Source organism: Agelaius tricolor, unplaced genomic scaffold (assembly GCF_023055355.1).
Source record: "Agelaius tricolor isolate 1412-34295 unplaced genomic scaffold, bAgeTri1.0.p SCAF_5, whole genome shotgun sequence".
In the NCBI taxonomy this organism is placed as follows: Eukaryota; Metazoa; Chordata; class Aves; order Passeriformes; family Icteridae; genus Agelaius; species Agelaius tricolor.
In genome coordinates, this window is record NW_027269265.1 from 53475603 (window position 1) to 53495090 (window position 19488).

Consider the following 19488-nt stretch of genomic DNA (forward strand, 5'->3'; position numbering starts at 1 on the left):
GGTGAGGCGGCCGCTCCCGTGCGGCGCAGGCCAATGAAAGGAGAGAGAGAAGCGACCAATCAGAAGGCTGGGACGAGTCTCCCATAGCAACGGTAGGCAGGCCGGTGTAGGGGCGGTGCTTGGCCAATGGCGGGGCGGGGCGGCCCCGCGCGGGGCACGCCGGGAATATGGAGAACTTCTCGGCGCTGTTCGGCGCGGCGGAGCCGCCGCCCGCCGCCGCCGCCGCGCTCGGATTCGGGCCCGCCAAGGCTCCCGGCGCCGGGGCCGCAGCGCCGCCCGCTGCCTCAGCCGCCGCGCCGCCGCCGGGCGAGGACGCGGCCCGCAAGGCCGCCGCCGGCCCCTTCTACCTGCTGCGGGAGCTGCCAGGTGCGGGCGGGCCGCGGGGCGGGGCGGGTGCCGCAATCGACCAATCAGCGCGGCGGAACGCGGCTGCGGGGGGAACTGACGGCGCCACGAGCCAATGAGGCTGCGGGGGCGGGGTTACGCAACGCGCGGTCCGGTGGGGAAGTGGGCGGTGGGGGGGTCCCCGGGGCCGGGATCGCGGTGCTCGGGGGTCGCAGGGGGTCCCGGAGCCCAAGCTCGGCCGGGGAGAGGGGCCTGGGGTGTCGTCGGGGCGTTTTCCCCTCCCCAACTCTTCCTGCGGCCGCACAGGCACTACGGAGCTGACGGGCAGCACCAACCTGATCACACACTATAACCTGGAGCACGCCTACAACAAGTTCTGCGGGAAGAAGGTGAAGGAGAAACTCAGCAACTTCCTCCCCGACCTGCCCGGCATGATCGACCTGCCTGGCTCCCACGACAGCAGCAGCCTGCGCTCGCTCATCGAGAAGCCGCCCATCTGTGGCAGCTCCTTCACCCCGCTCACGGGGGCCATGCTGACCGGCTTCCGCCTGCACGCCGGCCCGGTGAGCCCCGGGGCCTGGAGCCGGGGGGTGGGAGGCACCCGGCAGGGTGGGAGGCACCCGGCGTAGCCTGACCAGCCCCTTTTCTCCACAGCTGCCTGAGCAGTGCCGGCTGATGCACATCCAGCCGCCTAAGAAGAAGAACAAGCACAAGCACAAACAGAGCCGCACGCAGGACCCCGTCCCCCCAGGTAAGGCTGCCACAGCCGCCCCTCTGCTCCCCTTCAGCACCGGCAGAGCATCGGCTCATCCGGGGCTTCTGCTTCTCCAGAAACCCCCTCCGATTCCGACCACAAGAAGAAAAAGAAGAAAAAAGAGGAGGATCCAGAACGGAAGAGGAAGAAGAAAGAGAAGAAGAAAAAGAAGGTGAGTGGCAAGGCTGGGGTGCGGTGCCCAGCCCCTGGACCTCCGAGGGGCTCTGTGAGTGGCCATCCCCAAGGGGCTGCTGGCCAGCAGCTCTCACAGGCTCTGTCTGTCCTTCCTCTGCAGAATCGGCACAGCCCGGAGCACCCGGGGGTGGGCAGCTCCCAGGCCAGCAGCAGCTTACGGTGAGGCCACGCCGGCAATGCCCTGGGGATCCCCCGGCCCAGGGGAACAGCCCTGGCTGACCCCAGGGACACTGGGGCTGGCCTGTCCCCCTGGCTAAGAGGACACCCCTGCAGCCCCACAGGACCAGGGGCACGGACTCTGTGGGTGCTGACCTCAGGCTTTTGTACCTGAAGAACCTGGAGCATCAAAGCCTCTTTTTTAGTCACCTTTTAAAGTCTGTTCTGAGGAGGGGCTGGTGGCCATGGCTGCTGTGACCCTTGGCTGTCACGGTGGAGCCTGAACCAAAGTGTCCCTGGAGCGTGCAGGGTGCCCTCCTTTGGATCCCAAACCTCACCAGCACCCACGACACCTGCCCTGGAGCCTCTTTTCCCATGCCTGGAAAATCCTTACCTTATGTGGGAGCAGAGTTTGCCTCAAGTCAGAGTTTCCCCAAAAGTGAGCCAGGCTCAGCTCTTACCAGACCCCTTTCTCTCTCTCCCTCGGGATGGGGGGGGGAAGGCCGAGACCCTGATGATCAGGAGCCCTGGAGGGGCTGCTCCATCCCTGGACACCAAACAAAGCACACGCACGGCCCCGGGGTGGCTCATTAAATATCCTTTTATTCCTTGTTTTTAAAATGGCTGATAATAATAAAAAACCCTGGCGTGGCTGTGCGGGGCCACGGGAGCTATTGCCGTAGAGAAAGAGTCCGGTAGTGCCGGCAGGGCTTTGGGGACAGGGAGCACGGGGCTCCTTGGCTGTGTTTTTTTGGCATGTGATGAGAAAATATTGCTTTCCGGGGATGCACCTGCCTCTTCCCCGAGCGAGCGGAAATAAAAACACCCCTGCGACAGCAAGAAACCTCCTCGGAATCATTAACAGAAATAAAAAAGGCAACAAAACCAACAACCCCCCCGACCACAGCCCCTGGGGAAAGAGAACAAAGAGCAAAAACTGCAGGTGGGGGACGCTGGGGCCTTTGTGCCAGTTTGGGCTGGGGGTGTGGGGGTGCTGCCCCCACCCTGCCTCCGCCCTGGGCCTTCCAAGGGGGCTGGAGGCTGCAGACACCACAGATCAGGGAGGGGAGTGTCCGAGGGTGGGTGCCTGGCACCCCCTGGCCCCCTTCAGGGAGGGAACAGTGGCACCCAGCACCTACCACAGCTCCTTCCATGGGTGCAGGAGGCAGCCCCACGTCCCTCCTTTGGGGACAGGGACAAGGTGGGGGGGGCCCAGGCCCTGAGCAGGGTAGTTTCTTCCTCTCTCTGGGTAAGATATATAATTTCTGCTTCTTTTTTTTTTTTTTTAATATTTATATTTATATATATAGATATTTATATATACACACACCTGGTAACTCAGAAAGAGAAAAAAAATAGAATCCGTAACAATAATAATAAAAAAAAGTATTCTGGTTTAAAAACAATCCGTTCCTACCACGCCAGGCGAGCGGGTGATTGCACAAGGCCCACAAGTGGCTGGCGCAGCCGAGGCAGTGCCGGGGCTGCGGCCCCCCCTTCCCCGAGCCCTCCCCGAGCCCCCCGCGGGTGTGTGCCGGCCCCCGTGGCCCGGGGGGCAGAGGGAGGAGCAGGGGGGACCCGCCCGGCTCTCCCGGGAGTCCACAAGCGCGTCTGGGCACGGCCGGTCCCTGGGGCCGCTGGGGAGGAGGGGAGGGGGCGGCGGCTCTGCCCCTCATACCGAGATCTCGTAGGTGGTGCCCCCCACACCCGAGACCTTCTTGACACCTCCGCGGGTGGGGCTGCTGAGGGGCACCGGCCCCGAGCCCGATGGGGCTGAGCCCAGGCTCTTGGGCTGCCCGTTGGACTTGCTGTAGGCTGTTCTCATCTGCACCTCATCCCTGCAGGAAGGAAGCACGGACATGGGGTCAGGAGAGGGAACAGGTTGCTGGCACCCAGCGTTGCCACAGCCCTGCCCACCCCAGGGACCACCAGCACCCATTCCAGATTCCAAGGGGCCCATGGGGTGACCGAGGAAGCGTGGGGGGCACCAGCTCTGTTCTGGGAAGAGCCGGAAGATTTCTCATGCTCTTCCCAAGATCTCTCCCCAGGGAGGGGTGTTCTGCTGCCCCAGGGGTTTGGAGTGACACAGGGCAGGCGTCCCCGCACAGGCCAGAGACGCCCCTGTGCCATCACAGTACTCACTTTGGTGCCAGTAAGGGCTGCAAGGCCACCTCCTCGGTCTCGGGGCCGCCAGCCTGAGAGGCTGATTTTTGGCTGCTGTAAGACACGGATTTGCCCAGGTGGGGGGTGGCGGGTTGGTCGGGGGAGCCCAGCGAGCGCACCCGCAGCGCAGGGGGGGGCTCGGGCTTGCCAAAGCGGGGCAGGGCCGGGCGGGTGAGCGGGTTCTTGCCCAGGGGCGAGCGCTTCGAATCGTCCGAGGAGGAGCTGGTGCGGGGGGCGTTGCTGGAGCCCGGCGTCGACTGGATGCCCGAATCTGCCAGCCCCGCGTCCTCCTCCCGGCCCGGGGCCAGCGGCTGCTGCAGCAGCTTCTCCCGCTCCTGGATGGAGGCCACAATGTGGCGGGAGAGATTGTCATAGCGCACGGGCGAGGGCTCGCGGGGCACCGCGTGCTTGGGGGAGGCGGCGCTGGCGAAGCGGCCGTGCAGGTCGGTCTCTCGCTGCTGGGCAATGCGGGCCGACAGGAAGGGCGAGGTGTAGCCCACGGGCGGCTCAGGCTCCGGGCCCGCCTGCACCGACTCGAAGTCGGGGCTGTCGGAGGGTGTGAGCAGGCTGTCGTAGGAGAGGCTGCCGTTGCGCGTCTGGTTCACCAGGCTCTTGTAGGAGGTGGAGGTGGTGCCCTCCGAGCGGATGGACTGCAGGTGGCCTGTCTCAAAGCCTGTACCCTGGGCCGATTTGAGGCTGGAGGAGCGGGAGCCACTGGAGAGAGGGTCAAAGTGGAAGCTCTTGCCAAAGGTGGGTGAGCGGAAGCTCTCAGGTTCCAGGCTCGGCTCCGAGCGGTAGCTGGGCTTGTGGCCGCTGTCACAGATGGAGTTGGGCTCCTTCAGGCTGTTCACTCGGCTCAGCTGAGGGGCAGAGGGGCAGCAGTTACCCACAGAATGACCTTGGGGCCCCTGTGGAGCTCCCAATGCATGCCCTAAACCCTTCCCACACCAGGAATGGGGTGGCATCCCCATGGGGCTGGTCCCCCGCGCTGGGCTCAGCCTTACCTTGGCGCTGGTGGAGTGGGGCAGGGCGGCCGAGCTGCTGCTGCTGCTGTAGCCAGGCCGGTACTTGTACATGGTGGGAGTCGGGGGGCTGTCCTTGCCTAGCAAGCTGCTGTCTGCACCGGGAGAGAGGGGCACGCTCAGGGCGGCTGCAGGCAGGGAACGCACCGAGCCCTGCCCTCCCTGCCTCAGAACCGACTCCGAGCCTGGGGCGGACAGACCAGGGACAGGGACGGGCTGCAGGGGAGGTGCACCGGGGTGGGAGAGACAGACCGGGAGGAAGGGATGTCCCCACAGCCACGGGTGTGGGGCTGGCACTTCGTGCCCCTGTGGCAGCCCCGGCTGGGTGACACCCTGGGGGTGCACGGCACGGGGGTGTCAGGGAGCTCCATGGGAAGCACACACACCACAGCCCTCAGCGGGCAGCAGACCCCAGGCAGGGCCGGGAGAGCTGTGGGGTCTCCAGCTGCTGCAGAAAGCAGCTGCCACAGGCTCTGCCCATCACATCCCACCTCTGGCCAGGCCCACACGGAGCCAGCCACAGACGCTCTGTGCCGCTGAGCCAGGCCCGCCACCACTTCGCTTCCTCCGTCCTGGCAGCGCGGCAGCTGCAAGGCACAGCTCCTGGTGGCTCCAGACAGCGCCATGCTGGCTCGGCCTCCGGCAGGGCAGAGCTGACTGTGAGCATCCCCCGCAGGCTTCTCCAAGTGCAAGGAGCCACATACACCAGCCCAGGGATGCCGGTGTGCTCCAGGTCTGCCCTACGGCCCTGGCTCCTGGCCTGGCTGGTGCAGCCCTGGGCTCCCCTCCCAGCGGCTGCCAGGGCCCTGGTGCCCTCCTTACCCTCAGTGGTGGCCAGGGTTAAGTGTGTCCTCAGGCCCGTGTAGCGGCTGAGGTCGGGCTTAGGTGGGGGTGGCGGCTCGGCGTCAGCAGACTGGCTCTCCGTCACCTCCAGGCTCCCCTTGGACTGCAGAGACAAAGCGCAGGCAGGGTCAGCAGGGGCCAAGGCCTCAGCCCCCCCCGGGCTGGCAGGGCACGGATAGCGGCACTGGGGGCTCCCGCTGCCTCCCGGGCATCCGACAGAACAGAGGGCAATGCATGCCCCAGGTGGGTGCTGGAAGTGCCAAGGAGGGGGAACCTCCAGAGGGTGGGGAAGGATGGGAGCAGTGAGGGCAATGGAGGGGGCAAAGCCTCATGTGGTCACTGCCACATGGGAGGGGGACAGTTTCCATCCGACGGGGACATAGAACAAGACGACACGGATTGGGACAGGGAACTTGACCAGGCTCTCTCGGTTCTCTACTCACGGATGCAGGCTTGCACCCCTGGGATCCATGGAGGGCCCCAGCGCAGGCAGCGCTGGTCCCCACCTTCCTCACCTTTGTCCTTTTCAGCTCTGTCTGGATACCATTGTCCATGATCTTGACAGTGATCTGACCGTCCGACACCTCGGGCCGCAGGAATGGGGGTCTCACCAGCACTGTCTGCTCGGCCTTCGGGCGCCCCAGGTACCTGGGGAGGGGGGGAGGAAGGTCATGGCCTGGAGCCTGGGATGGGGCAGTTCTCCCAGGGATGCAGAGGCCAGGCTCACCTGGGCGCTGGGGAGCTGCAGAGGACCCGGCTGACGTTCTTACAGCAACCGTTGGTGAAGGGATTGACGCCCCCGCGGAACTTGCCTGTCACCTGTGGGACAAAGGAGTGTCACAGCCAGCCACGCCAGCTCCCTCAGGACACCCCCAGAACAGAGATACTTCGAGATCCAGCTCCTTTTCCTAGTGCCTGTTTCAGTGCTCAGACCCCCTTGAGAGGGTTGGGTCTCCTCAATTTCACCTCCTGGGTCCCAGAAGTGCCCGCCTGGCTCCATCCTCTGACTGCACTCCCACGAATGCAACTGCCTCTCAGTCACGCTGTGCTCTACCTCCCCAGCTCAGGGGCTTCCCCGAGCTTTAATCCAACCCATCCACATCCATCCTCTCCCAGGAAATCCCAAAACGTATCCGTAGGTGGCCTGGCCAGGCAGGCAGTCCCCCCATAGTCCCTTGGACGTACCTGTTCATTGGTAGTGCGGCCCCTGGCCACGAGCACCACGTGGAAGCCTGTCAGGCCAGCAACGGGAATGAAGAAGAGCCCAGCCACGCACATCACCACCATCCTGCCACAGCCAGCTAAGGAGCAGCCACTGCCTCGCTCGGCACCGCGCTGCCCTCAGATCCCAGCACGCCCTGCCCACCCGCACTGCCCAGGAGGATACGTGACGGCCATGCGGACACCGGAGAGCTCCTCCACCTGGTACAGGACGTAGAGCAGCCCGAAGCCGAAGACGCCCATGATGTGCGTGGTGAGCGACAGCAGGAAGAGGAAGAAGTAGCGGTAGTTGCGCCGCCCGATGCAGTTGTTGACCCAGGGGCAGTGGTGGTCGAACTCCTGCCAGGGATGGGGCTCGGTGAGGGGGTGCTGGGGGGGCTCCCTGCCCTGCAGGGGGCTGGCAGAGGCCCCAGCAGTTCCTCACCTCCACGCAGTTGTCACAGACGCTGCAGTGGGAGCAGCGCGGCGGGCGGTAGAAGCGGCAGGTCGCGCACCACTTCATGCGCACCTGGATGCCCTTGATCTCCACCGTCTTGTACAGCGGGGCCCGGAAATCGTCCTCTTTGTCCTCGTCCTCCTCAGCTGATGGGGACACCCCAGCATGGTGTCAGGGCCCAGCCATGATGGGCTTCTGCCTGCCTGAGCCGAAGGCTCCTGGCATCACGTTCCTGTCACCTGACACAGGGACAGCCAGGGACCCCAAACACAGGCTGGGGGGGCTCTTCCCTGTCCCAGAATCCTGAAACTGCCTGAGTCCCAAGGACCCAACATGGGATGCTGAACCCATCCCTGTAGCGCTTGTCACTGCCTGATCCCACTGGGCAGGGCGAGGAAGGCTCCTGGCCAGCTTTTTGGGACCCAGAAATCCCCTTTACCTCGGAGGAAGGGTGCAAGGAGGCAGCTCCTCCCAGCCAGAGCCAGACTCACCTCGTGGGAATATGCCTGGGTCCATGAAGGTGGCCATGCTGAAGTTGGCCAGCACAAAGAGGAAGACGACGGCATTGTAGGCAGGGATGATTGGGGACACGTAGATACTGAGCCCTGGGCACCTGCGGGCACAGCAGCTGTGAGACCCTCGGACCCTCACTTGTGTTGCTCCTGCCACCTCCCAGCAGTGCATCCCACACCCACACTGCAACCACTTCTACAGCACAGCCTGGGGAGCACCTGGGGGTCACAGTGGGACGTGCTCCAGGCATCCTTCAGGGAGCAAAATTCCCCTTTGGGACCCCACTGGAGGGGCCCACGGAGCAGTAGTGCTGGCACAGGAAAAACCAGGCCAATGGCATGGGGGGCACCCAGGTGACTTGCCAGAAAGCAGGATGTCATCCTCCCTGTGCCCCACCAGCTGCTCAGGGGCACAGGGGATCCTGTGAGGGAGGGGACACGAAACCAGCAGCAGCTCTGGTGCCTCCAGAGGCACTCATGCTCCTCATATCCCAGGGACAGCTCCAGCAGGACACGGGGACCCCAGCCAGCACCCAGCTCCACCAAAAAGGCCGTGGGAGCGCTGTGAGGGAATCACCCTGCTCCATCCTGCCCCAGCAGGAGGGCTCAGGACAGTGGGCTTCCCCCTTGCAGGCGCCAGCGTAATTCCCTAATCTGCTTTGCTGCTGGGATTAAATCCCACAGATCTAGGGCAGCATCTGTCCCTCTCTTCCCCCCACTGGGCTAAGTGCCGATGGATTTAGGTGGCCGGAGCAGCGTGGGGCTGGGCGGGCAGGGCGACATATGGTGCCAGCGCTGTAATCCCCCACAGGCTGGGGTGAAGGGGCAGGCACTGGCCCTGTCCCCTCCTCCACCACCACCCACAGAGACGGGTCCCATCGCCGGGCGAGGCAGCCCTGTCCTTGTCACAGCAGCTCCGAGAGCCATGCCAAGGCTCCAGCTGGTGCAGGGCTCTGTCCCAGTTCAGGGCCCTGAGGAGGGCAGGGGGCACCCCCGGGTGAGGAGCAGCAGCTGTGCCAGGGGCAGGGCGGGAGAAGCAGGCACACCCTTCCAGCACACACCTGGCAGCACAGAGGGTGAGGCGGGCAGGGTGCTCCCAGCACTGGGCACTGCTCCGTGCCCCAGGAAGGCTGGGAAGCATCAGTGGCACCTGCTCTCACAGGCCAAGGCTGAGGCTGTCCCCATCCAGGCACAGGGGTGAGAGAGGAGGAGGGCAGACTTTTGGTTGGAAGACATCCCTGGCAAGGAGGACACCATGGCCAAGCCACCCAGCACACTCCTCTTCTTCCTCCTCCTTCTCCTCTCTGGCCACACACCACACCAAGCTACTCCTGCAGACCACCTTCCCCAAAGCCTCTTCCCCCTCATTCCTGAGGAGCCGCCCTGCTGGGCACCCTGGGTGCTGCCTCCCTGCTCCGTATCAGGCTGGCATCTCCCGGGATGGCATTTCCCGAATGGCATCTCCTGGCCCAGCCCCCCGAGCTGTGCCCCGGGCTGGGGAGCGGCTCCTGGAGTGGCACCGGCCATGCCGGCCCTGCTGCCTGCACTGGAAGCCGGCGAGGCGGATTCTCCCAGATGGGACGGGCTGGAGAGGAGGAATCCTCTCCAATCTGTGCCCCAAAACCCTCGGAGAGCAGAGCTGGAGGCACAGGACCTAAGTGACAGTGCCAGGCCACAACCCAAGCAAGGGACAAATCACGGAGTCATGGAATTACAGAATTTTTCAGGTTGGAAAAACCCTCCAACCGATTCCAACTGCTTCCCCAGCACTGTCAGGGCCACCACTGAACCGTGTCCCCAAGTGCCACAGCCACATGTTTTTTGGTGACTCCACCACTGTCCTGGGCTGAAAAACCCTTTCCATGAGGAAATTCTCCCCAACATCCAAACTAAACCTCTCCTGGCACCACCTGAGGTCACTTCCTCTTGTCCCATCACTTGTTCCTTGGGAGAAGAGCCCAACCTCACCTGGCCACACCCTGCTGTCAGGGGGTTGTAGAGAGTGAGGACACAACAGAACAAGGATCCCATGTCTCTGAGCTGAACTCCTACTCCACTTGAGAGAAGCCTCCCTGGATCTGCTCTCTGCTAGACAGAGAAGGCCAGGGGGCTCAGAGGAGCCCTAAAAGTAGGAAATGCCCTTCCAGAAACCCTGTGGAAGGAGCTCCTCTTTCCAGGAAGGGAAATCCCAGCCCAAACCTTTGCTTGAAAGAGATGGAGGGGAGCCAGGAAGACCCATGCCCGGGCAGTCATCCCACACAGGGAACAGCCAACAGCCAGGCTGAGCCAAGCACACAGCCTGGATTCTGAGAGACAGAGCCCAGGGAGGCAGGGAAGGATCCAGCTGCCTCAGAAAGCTCTGGGGCACACAGAAAGGGAAGGACCAGGGGAAGGGAACACCTCTGTGCTGTCCCAGCAGCCAGCCCTTCCTGAAGGGACACACAGCTCCCAGGGCAGCACAGTGCCCAGCAGGTCCCTGGGCTCAGACACACTGACAAGACCCCTTGGATGGGATTCACGGGCCAGGGCAAGCAGAACACCCTCCCATAGGGAACACCAGGACCTGCTGCCTTCCTGACTCCCTCACATGCAGGACCCTGTGCCATGGGAATCCCCACAGAGCCGGTGGCACCATGCTGGTGACCCCAAAACCAGGGAGTCACCTCCCGGGACCATCCCCGCCCGCTGGAGGGATCAGGGTTCTCCGCAGGGAGCAAAGGCCTGCCCATCCCTAGGGAACCTCCTTATCAGGGGAGTGATGTGTTCCTGCCTTTTGCTCTCCTGAACAGAGAGTGCAGGGCTGCAGGCCCTGCCTCAAGCCCAGGGCACACGGGGAGGAGCAGCAGGAGCAGGAGGGAGGCTCCTCCCCATCACCAGCCACGCAGGTCCCGCAGCACCCATCGGGCTTCCCCTCAGGATCAGGATGCAACACGCTCATGGCCAGAGGAGCTGTTGGGACTTGTCCCTGGCAGCACATGAGAGGACTTGGGGAACCTCGGGCACCATGAGTCACAGTGGGATGAGACGGGCTTTTTGCTACCAGTCACGCCCAGAGAAGCCTGTCCCTCCCTGCTGGCATCCCTTCCCCAGCCCCTCAGCCCCTGCACTCTCCCGGGCACAGCCTTCCCTCCCTGCCTGTTCCCTGGGCTCTGACCCATGGGCTCTCCAGCTCTCCAAAGGCCTTGGCACAAACACAATCCCTGCTCACCCTGACCCTCACACAAGTTTGGATCTGACTGGGAGTGGGCATGGCACTGTGCGCCAGTGGCACTGCCAGCCCCAGGGAGGGGACAGGGAACCTGAGAGCCAACTGCACCAGGAGCTGGGACCAGCCAGCGGGGAGGTGCAGGAATGGACAAATGGACCCCAAGGTGCAATTTCCATCCTAAATCAGCACCTGAGAGCTCAGCAAGCCTGGGACCCCCACTCATCCCAGGGGGAGGTGGGAACATTCCCTCTCCTGCTGCCCCTCCCTCCAGGGCAACCGGCCTCATTTCCACCGCCACGTGCTCAGCAGCAGCAGCTCTTAATTAAATTAATCAATTAAAGAGAGTTCTTGGCCCAGAGACACAAATCCTGGATGGACCAAAAGGCATCCAGTGGATAGGCTGGAAGCAACACAACTGGACTCTGAAGAGCTGTGCCGAGCCCTGGCTGCTCCCTGTTTTGGGGAGGTCTCCCAGAGCCCGCCCCCACAGCTTCCACTGCACTTCCCAAAGGACCAGCCTTAGGTCGGATGCTGACAGGGGGAAGGAGGTCAGGCAGGGAAGGGGCACAGTGGCCCCCAGGACCACGCAGGAGGCAAACCTGGAGCCCCACGTCCCTGCCAACCTGCTCCAGCACCAGGCAGACCCTGTCCCAAAGGATCCATCCCGCAGGGAGCGTGTGAACGCCGTGCCCGGGCTTTAATGGGATGTTCTGCACTCGGATAAACAACATCGCTGACCTGCAATTACAGCGACCTGCCCAGGTGCTCCTGCCCTGGCCAAACCTGCTCCACGGCGCCGGCGCTGCCTCTCACCGCCCGCTGATAAGCGGCTGCTCCCAGCGCTGCTGGCACCCGTGGCTGGGATGGGCTCGGGGTCCAGCTGTCCGGCAGCCACCGTGCCAAAACAGGGCCAGCCTGTCCCCTAAGGTCACATACGGGGTGGCACATGCAGCTCGGAGGGCACCGCCCGTTCCCTCTGCTTCTCCTTCATCCCCTTGGCACAGCAGCAAGAGTCAGCGACTTCCACAGGCATCTGGCAGCCTGGAGCAGCCAAACCCCGAGCCTGGGAGCCTGGTGACTGCTCGGTGTCCCAGCAGGGGACAGCCACATGCTGCTGAGTGACACTGCCAGCTGCACCAAGCACTGGACGGGGCGAACCAACCCCCCTCCCCTCTTGGGTTGTCAAGTTCCCCCGTCCCTGCCCAGTTGCCAAGTTCCCCTGTCACCAAAGCCACAGTGACCTTCCCACCACCAATGGATCCTTCCCAGGGAGTGGCAGCAGCCATGGCACCTGTCCCTTTGGCCTCCCACAGCTCCAGCTGATTCCTGTGGCCCCAGCAGGAAAAGCCCAGGGAGTGGGAGAGGCTCCCTGCAGCAGAGGGTGCAGCTCCTTCCCGCACCCTGCCAGGACCCCAAACACATTCCCGCTGAGACCCCGGGGATGCCCTGCAGGATCTGGCAGCCATTCCAGCTGCCATGCTCTGGCTTTCCTGCCTGGCACACTGTGCCATGCTGCCAGCCCAGATGAGCCACCCTCTGCCAGGCTCCCTCAGCACCTCGAGGTTCTGCTCCCCCACCTGTCACCCCCCTGAGCACGTCACCGAGGCACGTGTCACCAGGCAGGGAAGAGCAGCAGCCCAGGGATGTCACCACGCCTCTCCAGCACCCAGCACCATCTCCCAGCCTGGTGGGCTCCCCCAGGCCCCAGTGACCTCCTGGCCACTTCCCTGGGGCCCTCTCCAGGGACATGGAACCCTCGTTGCCCCAGGGCAGGGGACAGAACACAGCGAGTGATCGACACAGGGGTCAGAGTTCTCCTCCCTGAACTTTCCTTTGTGGCTCACAAATTGATTACGAAACTAAAAATAACACGTGTCCTGCCCCAGCCCACCAATCCACCTCGCCTGGCTCCAAAGGAGAAAGTGATCCATGCTGTTTCCACCCACAGGTCACAAACCAGCTCCCAACCCAGCTGACCTGGAGCTGAGTGGTGTCTCACCAGGACCGCCAGCACACAGGGAAAACTCATGGAGTGAAATGGCTCCCGCTGTGGCTGCAGCACCCAGAGCACAATATCCCCCTTCCCTCGGGGAGGAAATCCCAGCTCCTGTCCCCTGTCCTTGCCGGCCCTCCCCGCTCTGGCCCAGCAGCCGGGACTCACGTGAAGGCGAAGAAGAGGGTGGTGGCTCCCACTAGGAAGATGGCAGCAGCGGAGACCGGGACGTACTTGCTGGGTTTGAATCTCTTTCCAGAGGCTGCTGGCATGTTGGAGCTGTGGTGGGGGGTCCGCCCCGCAGCATAGCCCAGGCCCCAGGGGACTCAGAGCAGGATGAGAAGGGGAGGGGGACAGGGGCTGACCCCTACCCTGCCCCCACGCCTGCTCCTGGGGCGAGCTCCGACCGGGGCAGACAGTCCGGAGAAGGGTCTGGAGCAGGAGGCCCAGGAGAGGAGCCCACTCTAAGCTCTGCCCCGTGAGAGCTCCCGGGTGCAGGGAAGGAGGGTTAAAAACATTAAAAATTCACAACAGAGAAGGGGATTTGGGTTTAGGACAACCGTTGGAGTGGGAATGCTGAGAGCCCTTCCAAGCCTCAGTCCAGGCAGCAGCCCACAGGGAACAGGACTCCCACAGGCAGGTTCTGCAGGGAGGGAATTCCCCAGGCTCGGGCAGGGTGCTTCCCACCCAGCCAGCACCCCGAGAAGAGCACAGGATCAGCAAACTGCTTGCAAAAAAGCCACTCCGGGAGCCTCAGGGCAGCCACTTCTCCTTTTTAATCCGCCTCTGCTGTGCCGCAGCCCCCAGTGCTGCACGGGAGGAGGGGGTGGTCTCCAAGCAATCCCAGCTTCCTCACGGAGCTGCTGTGCCTCCTCCTCCTCCCCTCACTGGAGGGGTCACGGAAACACTCTCCCTGATTTCACCGGGATCTGGGGCTGGCTGGCGGTGGCTGTTTAATTTTATTTATTTCTCTCTTGTCTGTTAAAGCCGAGGAACAGCTGGTGCAAGGTTGAGCTGTAAATCCTTTTTTTCGAGGGGGGCGGAGGGGAAGGTCTGGCGGATTGTGGGTTTTCCTACTTGCTCCTTTCTCCTGACCCCCCAGGCCCTTCCATGGGCTCAGTATCCACTCGGCGGTTGGGGAGCGACAGGAATGTCATTAAATCTTCTCTGCAGCAACCATTTCCCAGCAGGTGAACAGGAAGGGGGTGCTCAGGGAGTGCCTTTACAACCCCAGCAGACACCAAAGGGTGGAAGGGGTGCTGAGCAGCTCTGTCTCACCCATGGCCCGGGCAGTGCAGGGAGAAACCTCAGTTTGTTCCAAACAGCTCCATTTTTCCCTTCCCCTTCCTTCGTTAAAATCCCTCTTCATTCATCCATCCATCCGTCTTTTAAAAAAAACTACATAAAACCATTAAAACTCGAGGTCTGGTGTGCCACAGCTCACCTGGAAAAAACAGCAACAGAAATTAGCATGGCAGAGAAGGGATGGAGCCAACTGTCATTAGCCACAGCAGCCTGGCCACGGCGTCTCCCATCCCAGCCCAGGGGCATTGGCTGCTGCAGGAACTCCAAGCCACCCCCTCTACCCCCGAGAAACCCACCCTGAGCCCTGGAAGGACTGGAGGGACACATGAATGCCTTCCTGCAGCTCCGGCCCAAATCCCAGCACCAGCGAGTGCTGGCTCCCTGAGGGGCAGGGGCTGAGCAGAGACTCCAGGATTTAACATAAGGGTGGAGACCACAGGAGGAAAAAAGATCCAGGAATCTCACTCCCTTCCCTGGAGGGCAGGAGACAGGAGAGGCCCCTGGAAAACACCAATCCCATGATCAGAAGTGGCCTTTGCAGCTCTGGATTCATCAGGAACTGCAGTGCCAGGACAAGGAAGAGTGGATTTGAAATAACAGAGCTCAGGGTTGGATGGGATATTGGGAATAAATTCTTCCCTGTGAGAGTGGTGAGGCCCTGGCACAGGTTGCCCAGACGAGCTGTGGATGCCATATTCCTGGAAGTGTCCAAGGCCAGGCTGGATGGGGCTTGGAGCAAGCTGGGATAGTGGAAGGTGTCCCTGCCCATGGCCCTGACCTGCCCCAAGCAGCCACCAGCCCATCATCCATCATATCCCACCAGTTCCTGCTGCCACAGCCACCACTCCTCACCTTGTCACCGTCTGTCACCCACTCTCCCCTTGCTGCCTCCATGTGCAGGTCCAAGCACAGCCTACAGCTCACTCCTTTCTCCCTTCCAGCTTTCTCTGCCTGCCCAGTTTCTCCTTCAGGGTGGGCAGGGAACTCTCTAGCGCTGACTAAACGCGAGTGAAGGTTGGGAGAGCTGCGGCACCCAATTAAAGGCAGCTTTAATGACAAGGATGTGTTACCACCAAGTGGGCTCAGCCCCAGCTCACAGCCACTCCGCCTGACTCACCCAGGAACAGCTCCTGCCACTCGGCCTCTGCAGGACCAAAGCTCAACTTCCCACCCCAAGGTTTCCCTGCCCTTGGGAGTGAGAGGAAATGTGGGGCTGAGGCTCTGCCCAGCAGGGAAGGTGCAGGTTTCACCTGACAGCAGCTCCTGAGCGGAGCAAACTGAACAGTAACACCAGGGAAAGCTGTTTTCCACAGCAGGGACAGAGTTCCCTGGAGAGCAGCAGTTTCCCAGCCCCGCTCTGCCTGTTCAGGGAAGAGCCCAACACCCCACAGAGCTGAGCCCAACAGCAATTCCAGGGATGGGCTATCGGAAGTGCAGGCCTGACATCACGGCTGATTGCTTTAGCAGGAGCAATCTGCTCCCTGAGCACCCGGCCCTTTGAACGCTCCGCCATGGAGGCACGGCCACACCTCGGGCTCAAACAGACGCTGCCAGGCAGAAGGAGCTGTTCCCTGATAATTCCTCCTCCGGAGATCCCCACCCTGCCCTCGCAGGGCGCCGTGGGCATGCGCCTCGTGGCCCTGCTCTGCCCCAGCACTCCCAGCCCGAGATGCAGGAGCCCTTCCACAGGGTGATCCCTGCGGAGCTGTGCGTGCCAGAGCCAGCTCCCCATGGAATCAGGTACCCATGGGACAGGCCCATGAGCAGGGGAGAGCCCCCTGTGCTGTCATTCGTGACACCCCAGTGAGAAACGATGCAAATGCATCCCTGCTCCAGCTGCCTGTGCCCAGAATAACTCCACAACTCATCAAACAGGAGCTCATCCCAGCTTGCAGAGCCACCACACTACTCCCCAGATTGCCTTCCTGATCCCCTGGTGTGCTGAGACCCCACAGGACTCCCCAGTCCCAGCCCTGCTGCAGAGGCCCAGAGAAAAAGCTGTCAAAGTGCGGGATCTCTGCTCTGCAATCCTTAAGGGGTCCAGAAGAAACACAAGGAAAATCCACCCCAGATTCCCACAGACTGCACTAATTCAGGCCCCAATTCTTCCAAACACACATATTCCTTCCCAGCCCTACAACCTGCCCACCTCTGGTCAACCAGCCCTTCCTTTTCCTCCACCTTTGCCCCAAATCCTCTGTCTCAGTGGCCACTTTGTCCCTACCCACCAAGGCCACTCACAGACTTCCCTGCTCCAAAGAGCCCCCAACTCATCTTGCTTACCTGTGGCCTACACGGGCTCTGCTCTTGTCTCCAATTCCTTTCTGCTCTTGCCTCCCATTCCTTTCCCTCTGCCAATTCCAGCCCAGCAACTCCTCCTCTCCCGCTGCTCCTCCAGACCTGCCCTGCTCCTTCCTCCCCCAGCGCCTGTGTCACTGCTCACTCCCCCTTCCCTCTCCCTCAGAAATTCCACCTGGTTTTCCCATCCCAGCACCTCCTTTTTGGAGCACTTTCCCAGTTCTGGCTCTGCTCAGCCACCTCTGGAGCAGTCATCTCCACTCTCCAGGGTTTCCCTCCACTCATACAGGGGAGCTGCTCCTGTTTCCTTCACCTCCATTTCTGGGCATTTCTTTTAATTCCAAATTCCCTCCCTCAGGATATGTGCAAGCACGACTGCTGCCACTTTCCATTTCTCTGAGCCTGCATCTCCTCTTCTTGGTTCAAGGCCCTGTAAAGCCTCACTGATTTCCTCCCTTTACTCCCCTCCCAGCCCTGTGCTCCTCCTTCCCTGCTTCCCACCCCACTCTGCTCATCTGCTCCAGCCCCTCTCCAGCCTTCCCACACGCAGCCAGGTGCTCCATGCCTTGTCCCTTCTGGAGCAGGAGGTGCTCCCCACCTCTGCTGGGATGGGGACACACGTGTCCCCAGCTCCCAACATTCCTTCCTCCCTCACTCCAGCTCCTCACTCTGCTCCTGCCCGGGAAGGAGGAAATGCACCTTGGCATCAACCACATGGCACCTGCCACCCCTGGGATCCACAGCACAGGCAGGACAAACAGAGTTCCCTCTTGGTCACCGGCTCCCAAACCCACAGCTCCCAGTGGACCTGCCCCGATCCAGCAGAGTTCCCATGGCGCAGGGCAAACACACAAACAATTCCTTCCACGTGAGGCAACTCCCAGACAGGGCAGATCCCGGCTGCAGGAGACAGACGGGATGTGCTTCACCTGTTCCCACTTTGTTTGGATCAGCGGCAGCCCAGAGTCCCACAGAGCCCTTCCAGAGCTCATTGCCTGGCACCGTGAGTGAGGGGCGTCCATGGAACAAGGAACTCCCTCCTCCCTCTGCAGCTCCCTCTGCTCACCCTGTCCTGGCACAGCCAGCTAACAATTCACACTCCAAAATCCATCAGAGAAAGTGTAAATTTTCCCAAACCTGGCACTGTGGCTGGAGCAATGCCAGCATGAGATGCCCACTGGTCACTGCCCTGTGTCCAAACCGGAGCACCTGCCCCAACAGGGCAGTCTGGGGATACCTCCCTGCTCCTAATTCCAAAGGAGGATGCACAGCAATGTGTGTTTGGCCCCCCCTCGGCTCCAGGTGCACCCTGCACACCTGCCTTTCTCCCAGGTGGAAGTACAGAAGGATCAACACAGAACATGGAGAAATAGTCCACTGCAGACAGCCAGAAGGCTGGAATCACTCCCTGCTTATCTCCTGCCCAGGGCTTACACCGCTCCCATCCTCCTTCCGCAGCCCATGCCGCTGCTTTACACGGGATTAGCCCCATTTTATGGCCAAAGCAGGAGGAACAATGCCTCATCCATTGAGGCCGTGTCCCAACGGGCCCCACAGCGAGCAAGGACAGCGCCAGCCTCTTGTCACTGTGTTAGGAGACACCAGGCACAGCGACAGGTGGGAATGTCCCCAGACAGGCCCCTCACAGGGGAGTTCAAGGTCTCCCCTTGGACCCACCCAATCACCACCCTCTCCATTCCCAGATGGGGCTCCTGGCCTGGGAACCAGCAGGAATAAACGCCTGCTAAAGCAGCACCTGGGCCCGGTGGCAACTGGATTAAGCTCAGAAAGAGGCTCCAAGATAAGTCTGGCTTTGATCGGAACAAGGCTCTGGTTGTACTTTACACACCCCAAAAATCCCGAGCAGCCCCTAGTGCAGGGGATGCCTGAAACCCAAATCCAGCTCTGTGCTGGGGCGGGAGCCGGCAGATCCGGGGGAACCACTTCCCAGAGCCACGGGGAGCACAGGGGCAGCCGATCCCCTCCCCAGTCGGCGCGGTGAGGGGGCACAGCTCAGGTGCTCGGGAATCCGGGAATTCTCTCTGAGGGGAGGCCAGGCTGGAGCCGTTCCAGTGCCCCCGCACCGGGAGCAGGGACGGTGCCGTGAGGAGACGCCGTGCTGTAAACACGGGTCCCCCTTGGGCCGCGGCACAGAGGCCGCGCTCCGGTGCCCCACAACAGCGCGGTGGCAGCGTTCCCGGGGGCACCGGGGACAGGCCGGGTGCGGGACAGTCCCCCGGGCGCTCCCTGCGGCCGCTCCCGGGCCCCGGGCGGTTTCCAGGCGGGGAACGAGCCCCGCTCCGGAGCGTTCACTCCGCACCGTGCGCAGGGGCGGCCCCAGCCCGCGGGGCACCGCTCCCCGCCGGCTCCGCATCGCCGCTCCCGCAGCCCCCGGCCCGGCTCCCCGCGGCACAGGAGAAGGTCCCGGCGGGGCCGCGGGTAGGGCAGCCGGGGCAGGAGGAAGCGACGCTCCCGGACAGAGGCACCGCGACCATCGGGCAGGCGGCCGTGCGGAACGGCGGAGCGGGGCCGCGGCCAGGGGGGCAGGCCGGGCAGGGGTCGGTGCCCGCTGGGGCGCCGGGCAGGAGGGTTCGCGGCGCGGTGAGGGGGCACCGGGGCACAGCCCGAGCCGCGCGCGGGGGGAGCCGCGGGGGCAGCGGCTGGGCGGGGGCGGTCGCGGCCGGGTCCCGGCGAAGGGCGCGAGGGAGCGGCGGGCCGGGAGGCGGCGGTGGTGCCGGAGCGGCGGGGACCCGGCGGGGTCGCGCGGCCCACGTGACTCACCGGCAGGAGGCCGCGCGCGGCGGCGGCTCCGGGCACGAACGGCGGCGGCTGCGGCGGGCGGGACGTCACGCGCGCGCGTGCGCACCGCGCCCCCCGCGCGCCTCCATTGGCCGCCTCCCGCCGGCCCGCCCCGGCAGCCGCGGTGCGCATGCGCGGGGCCGCCGAGAGGGCGTGCGCGCTCACGCCGCGGTGGGCGGGGCCACGGCCGGAGGCTCAGCGCGTGCGCAGACCGTACCACACCGGGGGCCGGAGGGGG

General features: G+C 63.1%; 2 protein-coding genes across 2 annotated transcripts; one reads left to right on the forward strand and one right to left on the reverse strand.

The window, feature by feature from the left end:
- The first annotated feature begins 119 nt into the window (after positions 1 to 119).
- MED19 (mediator complex subunit 19) lies at positions 120 to 2294 on the forward strand. The gene is made up of 5 exons (XM_071428134.1): positions 120 to 366; positions 652 to 908; positions 1000 to 1096; positions 1177 to 1271; positions 1395 to 2294. The coding sequence occupies exons 1-5, from the start codon at positions 168 to 170 to the stop codon at positions 1455 to 1457; spliced, it is 711 nt and encodes a 236-aa protein (XP_071284235.1). The 5' UTR covers positions 120 to 167; the 3' UTR covers positions 1458 to 2294.
- ZDHHC5 (zinc finger DHHC-type palmitoyltransferase 5) lies at positions 2033 to 19367 on the reverse strand. Its single transcript, XM_071428114.1, has 12 exons — positions 19233 to 19367; positions 13017 to 14292; positions 7627 to 7748; positions 7124 to 7281; positions 6866 to 7038; positions 6664 to 6766; positions 6206 to 6297; positions 5994 to 6126; positions 5458 to 5581; positions 4618 to 4730; positions 3593 to 4473; positions 2033 to 3288 (listed from the first exon to the last, which is right to left on the reverse strand). Exons 2-12 carry the CDS (start codon positions 13118 to 13120, stop codon positions 3123 to 3125), a joined length of 2169 nt encoding a protein of 722 aa, XP_071284215.1. The 5' UTR covers positions 13121 to 14292; positions 19233 to 19367; the 3' UTR covers positions 2033 to 3122.
- Between the last annotated feature and the right edge of the window lie 121 nt (positions 19368 to 19488).

Coding starts and splice junctions, on each gene's coding strand:
- MED19 (XM_071428134.1), top strand. CDS start 168: ATGGAGAACTTCTCGGCGCTGTTCGGCGCGGCGGAGCCGCCGCCCGCC. Junction 909..999: donor TCCGCCTGCACGCCGGCCCG/GTGAGCCCCGGG, acceptor TTTTCTCCACAG/CTGCCTGAGCAGTGCCGGCT. Junction 1,272..1,394: donor AAGAGAAGAAGAAAAAGAAG/GTGAGTGGCAAG, acceptor CTTCCTCTGCAG/AATCGGCACAGCCCGGAGCA.
- ZDHHC5 (XM_071428114.1), bottom strand. CDS start 13,120: ATGCCAGCAGCCTCTGGAAAGAGATTCAAACCCAGCAAGTACGTCCCG. Junction 6,767..6,865: donor GGTGTCCGCATGGCCGTCAC/GTATCCTCCTGG, acceptor TGGCTGTGGCAG/GATGGTGGTGATGTGCGTGG. Junction 4,474..4,617: donor CCCACTCCACCAGCGCCAAG/GTAAGGCTGAGC, acceptor TCTGCCCCTCAG/CTGAGCCGAGTGAACAGCCT.